The sequence below is a fragment of the Gekko japonicus genome, unplaced genomic scaffold (assembly GCF_001447785.1).
Source record: "Gekko japonicus isolate JY-2015 unplaced genomic scaffold, Gekko_japonicus_V1.1 scaffold1074, whole genome shotgun sequence".
In the NCBI taxonomy this organism is placed as follows: Eukaryota; Metazoa; Chordata; class Lepidosauria; order Squamata; family Gekkonidae; genus Gekko; species Gekko japonicus.
In genome coordinates, this window is record NW_015175391.1 from 196760 (window position 1) to 204555 (window position 7796).

A 7796-nucleotide genomic window follows, 5' to 3' on the forward strand; every position below is an offset into this window, starting at 1 on the left:
AATGTTCCCTCTAAACTGTGAAGCAAGAAATCTACTTTGTGAGCTACCGGCATTCAAGTTGTGAGCGAGTGATTTGGCGAGTGTATAGGTTAGGTTGGCTCTGGAGCCCTCCTTCCTGAGCGAAGGCAAAAATGTGTGAGCCGGAGGCTAAAAAAACCTGTGAGCCAGCTCACACTGACTCAGTTTTGAGGGAACACTGGTTATGCGCTTTCGTGTGCCTACACACTTTTGGGAAAGTGTGCATGCGCAGGAAAGCTCACACCTTGAATAAAAACTTTGTTGGTCTTAAAGGTGCCTCGTGTGGACTCTAAAATTGTTCTGATGCTTCATACCAACAGGGCTGACCACCTGGATCTATGTGTATGTACGTACGTATAAGTTTCCCCTCCAGAATTACAAGCAGGGGTCATTTCCTGCAGGAGCACACAGGAGCAGAGCTCCAGCAGTAAGGAGCCCAGGGGGCGGGCACATGCAACAAGCCCCACCCCCTGCTCCCAGTAGCCCTCAGTCAGGGCAAGAAGCAGTCAGGTAAGTTGCAGAGCTCTCCCCGGCCCCGTTCAGAACCGTCCAGTGGCACCTTTAAGACCAAGTTTTATTCAGGTACAAGCTCTCCCTCCTCTGTGAGGACAGATCTGCACATCCCCCCCCCCAATAGCTAGCAATCCAAAACAGTCCAGTGGAGCCTGAGCGGTGGGTGTTGCCTTCTGACACACTTCCAGTGATGTCAGCGGTGTGGCATATGCAAATAAGTTATGCTAATGAGCTTCTGCGCCTCTTTTTCTACAAAATGACCCCTGATTACAAGTACCTTCCATATTACTCCCCAGTCCTGCGAGAGAGCCGGTTTCGCCAGCGGAACGCACCTCCGCTTGATCTACGTGTGACAGATTCCGCCCATCGTCCGTTATACTTTCCCCACCCGTCTTCTCAGTGCCACCCCTCCCAGCAACCCGCCCCCTTCTGCTGGCCTGCAATTTGTGGAAGGTCCATTCACCCGCTCCTTTCCCACACACCGGGATGGCCAGATCTCTCTCTCCGATGCCCCCTCCCCTAATCCAAGCGGGGCCGGGGTGGTGAAGGTTGCGAGGGTCAAGTATCCTGAAACTGAGCTCTGGACAGACCACCCAACTTTTCTGGACACGTGTTTGCCAAACGTCAAACTTCCTCTGCGGTTTGGGTCTTGGCGGATCCGGAAAGGAAAAAGACAGTGACCTCCCGGCCATGTCCAACTCGTGTTCCTCTGGACTGAACCCCTGTTGGGAGGGGGGGATCCTGCCCCACATAGCTAAGCGGTGATGGTCGCATTTCGGGAAACCGTTAGACTCCCCCACCACCACCCCGACGTCTCTGGGTAATGAGACGCTCTCCGCATTCAGGGGGCGGCTGTCCCCTCTGAAACCGTCTGAATGGGTGCAGCGCGGGTGCTTGACGTCGGGCGTCACATACCGAATGCCACGCGGTTCATTACTCTGTGGCACACAATCGGGATCCATACACGTCGGGCGTGAGCTGTCTCGGCCGCGCCCCCACGTGTACCACGCGGACAGAAGGGAGCGTGTGACCGATTTCATAGACACGTGTAACTTTGTCCGTGGGTAGGAAAGCGAAGCTTGGGAAGGGGGGGGGTTGGGGGACATCCTGAATAGAAGGTCAGGCCGGGAACAGGTTAAGGAGCCCTTCCATCCAACTACACCGTCTCCAGGTTCTCTGCAGAACCGCTTTTCTTTTCAGAGATCGTCGGGAGGCGGTTACACGCGTATAGGCTGGTTTGGCGCTGCTGTGCAGACGCGCAAAGATCCCACCGTTTGGAAAGCGTGCGGGGGCCTTTCCCCCGATGGGCGCTGAACACCCTAGGCTGGGGACGCAAGCCCCTCGCAGGCTTCGTTTGTCATTCTCCACAGGATAACCAAGTGGTGAGGTGGGTTCCAGGCCGATCTTGAATTAGGACTCTCGAATGGGGTCTTCCTGGGTAGCAGGGGTCTAGACTGGAGCCATCCCCACCCCCAAACAGATCCTCAGCACTGTTGATTACCCCCCAAGCCCCCCCTCTCTTTAGGATTTACTTCCAAGTAAGTGCGCCTCCAATCTATGTCAAAACCGAGATTCAACCACTGTTCTCAGTTGATTGATTGCCAGTTTCTCTGGGATTTGGTCCCGGCCGCTTACTCTGAAGCCGAATCCTGGAAACTGGGAGAGGAGTCCAACGTTACTCGCGAGTAAATCAACCGAAGCAGCAAAGCCGCCTGGCCCTTTGCCCTTAAGGAATATGTTAGCCGCCAGTGGCTGGGCGTTCTCCCCAAACGAAAGGGAAGCGCGCCCTTGAAAATGCAAAAGGAGGAGGGGAAATAATAATACCCCTAAACCCCTAAGATCCTGGCTTGTCCTTCCAATAATGACCTTCTGTCCTTCTCCTCTAATATTATTATTAATCATCATAATCCCAGAATCCAGTGGAATATTCTCTCTCTCTCTCCCTCTCCATTATAACCGTCTCCCAAAATATAACAAGAGCAAAATTGAAAGAGGCGCGTAAAGCCCAGGATTGGGGACAGGAACTGGGGTGGAGGGCCTGCTCGATTAGCAGATCGGAGAAGATCTCGAGACCAGACTAATACGATTAGGGATGTTCCCTTCCAGATTCTTCTATATTGATTCCGGGAATTTTAATTCGGAGTCCTGCTATTGGACATAATCCGTATTTATTACAAGATTGAGGGGGCTTTAATAGAGCAGGCGATCAAGGGCGATGCTTCTAACTGGTTAATCTGACATGAATTTCATTTCTTCGCCCTCCCCCTCCCCGAAAAGAAGGAGAAGAAGGAACCGGAGATATAAAAATAAAAGCCATACGGGGTGGGAGGGGAAGCGAGAACTGGCGATTTTAGCAGAGGGATAAATCCGAGACAGTACTTGTCAAGCAGGAGGTAAACTGGCGGGCCGCCTCCTCGGTATAAGGACAGCCGTGGTGGATCCTGGCCTAGATTTTTAGCAGTCTCCCGGCTTCATTTAAATCATATCCCCGTGCACGTCTGCTTGGAAACGCGGGCGCCTCTCTCAACCGATCCGCATGCCAGAAATTGACACGAGTTGGCGACGCAGACATATATGAATGCGTGCGAGAGAGGACAAACTAGGTTTTTAGGCGCCCCAAGTTGAGAGAGAGAGAGAGAGAGAGAGAGAGAGAGAGAAAGAAAGAAAAGACAGACCGTTGTCGGCGTCCCTCACTTTTTCAGGAAGAAGTTTAAATCTCAGGATCCGTTTGCGGGAAACAATTTTTGTTTTGCAACCCAGGAATTATCCCCCCTCTTCAAAAAAAAACCATGGCAAGTAATTCAGCCATAAGTATTTAACCTGTTTCCTTACAGGTTCCCCCCCACACACACACATATACACTTGCATAACTTTATGAAGGGGGGGGCGTTTTGTCCTGCCCAGGTAAAGTGAGCACCTTTCGCCCGGCTTCCCTTCGCGCCGCCGGGGCAGGCGGCGAGCGAGCAAAAACGGCCATAAATTTCCTAATTAGAGATTTCGCACCGAGACAAAAAGGTCTTAATGAGTTTCATTCAGATGCCTGTCACTTTGTGTTTCTTGGGGGGGGGGGCTTCACACCCACACACACCCACTCACTCACACACAGAGAGAGAGACGTTTCTTCACACCGCTTATTTACCAACGGCCCACGGGGCCGATTCTTTGTTCGGATTTTAATTCGCCTCCCTTTTTCTCGCCTTTGATGTCAAAAATTCTGACCCGCTCGTCTTTGAAGTCCCTTTTTTTTTTGGGGGGGGGGAATGAACTTCTCTTTCTCTGCACCCCCGCCCCTCTTTTTCCACCTCCCTGTATCTGCCTGACTGTGGTCGGGAAACTCCTTCCAGTTTTGGGGCCGGAGGAAAATCCACATTGATTGGGGGGGGGGGGAAGCCCCGAAGGGGAACAGAGAGACAGTCGACGCCGACTTTTAAATCTATATTAGCAGAAGTCGCGAGGCATCGGAGGGACGGGCGACGCCAGCAATTGGGCAGCGAGAAATGCACGGCGTTTCCCTCACACGGTCCGGTCAAAATTCTAGGCAGACCGCCGGTCCTAAATTCCGCGCCCCCCCCAAAAAAAAAAACACGCTTGCTTTGATTTCAAGCGGAGGGCGGGATCCCCGAAGTATTCATAACTACTAATAACACATTTTTGTTTTTTGTTTTGGGGTTTTTTTTTTAAAAAAAAAAAAAAAACAAAAAACACTTGGTTTGGGGTTTTTTTTTAAAAAAAAAAAAGAAACACAAAACCTCTGGGGCAGCAGAGTTAAGGCTCTGCTTGGGGGGGGGGACTCGAACTGATTGGCGATGGCTAGAACGAGATCTGAGAGGCACTCAAATAAAAGATCGCGACGTCAGTAAATGGAAGGCGGGGGGGGAGAGAGACTGACTCTCTCTCTCTCTCTCTCTCTCTCTCTCTGACTTAAAAAGAAGGAGGCGGGGCTTGGGGAGAGAGCGAGAGAGGGAGAGACTCCGGCTGTCAATCAAAGGCGGGGAGTTCAATAATCTGCAGCAATCTGTTAGGACCTGACCCGGAGTCCACTCAGATCAATAGGAAAAGTGAGGCGAAGAAGCAGCCGGCGGATCGTTACGCGGCAGCGGCCGGAGGAGGAGGAGGAGAAGGAAGAAGAAGCCGAAGGGAGGGAGAGAGAGAGGGAGGGAGGAGGCGGCGGCGGCAGCCCCCCCGGCCTCGCCTCGCCTCCACCCTACCTTCCTTCCTTCCTCCCCTCCCCACCCCTCTCCCCTCTCCTCTCCCCACCCTCCCGCCCCCACCGGGCAGCACCAATGTCTGGCAGAGTTTCCGAGCGGCGCTAAAAAAGTACAGCGGACCGAGCGATCCGGCTCCCTCTCTGGGTCGCTCCCGCCGCCGCCGGCTCGCTCGCTTCCCCACTCCACCATGGCTTTCCCCCAATTGGGATACCAGTATATCCGGCCCATCTACCCGACGGATCGCCAAGGGAACGGCAGCTCCCGCAACGGGGCAGAGCTCAGCCCGTCGGGGACCCTCTCCAACGTCCTCTCCACCATGTACGGAGCGCCTTACGCGGCCGCCGCAGCCGCCCAGGGATACGGAGCCTTCTTGCCCTATGCCACCGAACTGCCCATCTTCCCGCAGCTGGTAAGGAAAAAAAAAGCAGCAACCCCCCCTCCCTTCTTCCTCCCCGATTTCTGCAGCTCTCTTCCCCCCCCCCAGTCAAATAGACAAGCCTCGTCTTTAGGAGGGATTTCCCCCTTTGGCTTCCCAACCGCCGCGCTCTTGTCGATTACAAAGAACAAACAAGGTGAAACTGACTAAGGCCGGCGGAGCAATTGACCAGCTCGCTCCGCCGGGGCTTTGCGGAGCCGGTGGCGGCGACAGACCCTCTCCCGGGCCAGAAGCTCCGAGCTGTGGTGGAGACGCGGGACGTGGACTTTTTCCACGAGTCGCGGGGAGGATTGGGGCTCCCTCGGCCGGTCTGCGTTTTAATGCACACGCGGGCTCCTTCGGCACCCGGCGCTCCAGTGCAGCGGCCAAATCGTTCCGGGTGTAGCGAGCGAGTTTGGGGGAAGAGGCGGTGGAAGGGAACGGAGGAAAAGTCGGGGGGGGGGGGCGGAATGGGAGAAGAGAGAGATCTCGTCTCGTTTGATTTCCTTCCCCCCCCTCCCCGGACATAAAAACAGATTTTATTTCGAGCTCTCGCCGGGGAGGAGGGAGATTTCGCTTTGTAGAAGCAGGAAGGAAACTCCGCAAGCGAAGCGGCCCGATCGGAGAAGTTCGGAAAATATGGGTCCTAACATGTCAAGGAGGCTTTCTCGGGGGAGCAGGAGGGGGGGTGTTTGTTAAAACCTCTTATTGTCCTAGGCTGGGTCAAGTCTGTGTTCAGTTATTGTCCCCCGGCTGGGGTACAGTTGGCAAGGCCGTTTTCGGCCCATGTGCTATTCTCTCCCCCCCCCCCCTTCAAATTAAAGTTGCAAAAAGAAAATCCCACAACTGCTTGTCCCACGACTGCTTGTTCCTTCTTTTGAGCGCACACACACACACACACACACGGTCTCTTGCCACCCTTGAACGCATACAAAGCAAGGAGAAAGATATAGGTGTTGGGCAGGACTGATTGCTTTTTTCCCTTGGTGAGCCCTTGAGTGACAGTCCGTTCCAGCGCGCAGAGGGATCGTAAGGGGGGGGGGGGCCCTTCATCACCTTGAGGCTCCAGTGTATCTGGGCTCCTCTTGGCTGCATTAAGTGGCAAATGCTCCCCCTTTGCTGGTGAAGTAGGTAAAGTCATTTTTCCTTCCGTTTCCTTGGGCTTTCCATCCCCAGCTATCAACTGAAACTGATGAGCCCTTGCTTGCTCAGCTTCTGCTTCCCTCAATTCATGTGCCAGAGATTTAACATTAATAGGGGCCCCGGTTGGCCTAGAGATCACCTGGTGTGATCTTAGATCCAGTTCTGTCTCATATACCACCCCCTTCTGGTAACTTATTGGCATCTGTCTGTGAGGCTCTTCTGCCTCTAAGTGTTCCCCTCGCGGCCTTGTATGTGAAATAAGATCATGTCTCGCAAGTAGTGAATGAGTCTCATTTGCACCATCCTGGGTATAGGAAAGAAGGCTGTGGTATTTGGGGCGACGGCGTGCGGGATTGAACGACCCTCTCTTCCCCCAATAGACATTTCTTGAAACGGCAGAGGACCCCCTTTTTGGGTCCCCCCCAGTGTTCCCGCGACAGCTTCCGAGCTTCATAGAATTCCTCGACGGCTCAGGAGAGACCCGCACCAGCTCCCTGGGGCCTGACTCCTGTGTCCTTTCCCCCTCGCCTGTGTCTCTCCACCTTCTGAGGCCTTATCCTGGCTCTTTCCTGACCACGGGAGCTTTGACTCTCTAAAACTCACACACCTCCCCAGATCTGGCTGGCCTCTAAGGTGCTGCCTGGACTCGAACCCAGGTCTTGCCCTCCGAAAGAGTCCCGCTCTTCGATTATTCCCCGGGAATCGAGGTTTTGCGCGCTTCGCTGCTTTCCCAACCCAACAAACCCAACCCGCCTCTTTCTCTCCGTCCAGGGAGCCCAGTACGAGCTGAAGGAGAGCCCCGGCGTCCAGCACCCGGCCTTCCCGCACCACCACCCGGCTTTCTACCCCTACGGGCAGTACCAGTTCGGCGACCCGTCGAGGCCCAAGAACGCCACGCGGGAGAGCACCAGCACGCTGAAGGCCTGGCTGAACGAGCACCGGAAGAACCCCTACCCGACCAAGGGCGAGAAGATCATGCTGGCCATCATCACCAAGATGACCCTCACGCAGGTCTCCACCTGGTTCGCCAACGCCCGGCGGCGCCTCAAGAAGGAGAACAAGATGACCTGGGCGCCGCGGAGCCGCACCGACGAGGAGGGCAACTCCTACGGCAGCGAGCACGACGAGGAGGACGGCGAGGGCGACAAGCGCGACCCGGACGAGGAGGAGATCGACCTGGAGAACATCGACACGGAGAACATGGAAAGCGGCGCCGCGACGGGCGCCAAAGCCGGCCAGCTCCTCCTGGGCGGGCAGCTGGGAGAGGACATCGACGACGACGAGGAGGAGGACGAGGAGGAGGACGAGGACGACTCGGAGCCCCCCGACGACTCCGCGCTCCTGCTCCACTCCGACGCCAAAACCACGGACTCCGACGCCTCCGACGGCCTGGACGACTTGGCCGCCCCGGAGAGCTTCTTGAAGGCCATGGAGGCCCGGCGGCGCGCCTCGGCCGGCGAGCTGCCTTCGCCCAGGGCCCTCCGGCCGCACGCGGCGCT

The 7796-nt window shown here is 55.5% G+C and overlaps 1 protein-coding gene across 1 annotated transcript in view; it reads left to right on the forward strand.

The window, feature by feature from the left end:
• The first annotated feature begins 4920 nt into the window (after positions 1-4920).
• The window catches only part of IRX3 (iroquois homeobox 3), a 6268-nt gene continuing 3392 nt past the window's right edge, over positions 4921-7796 (forward strand). The window contains exons 1-2 of the mRNA XM_015425650.1: positions 4921-5148; positions 7069-7791. Of these exons, the coding sequence (XP_015281136.1) occupies positions 4927-5148; positions 7069-7791 (945 nt within the window). The 5' untranslated portion in view covers positions 4921-4926. The remainder of the gene's footprint in view (positions 5149-7068; positions 7792-7796) is intronic.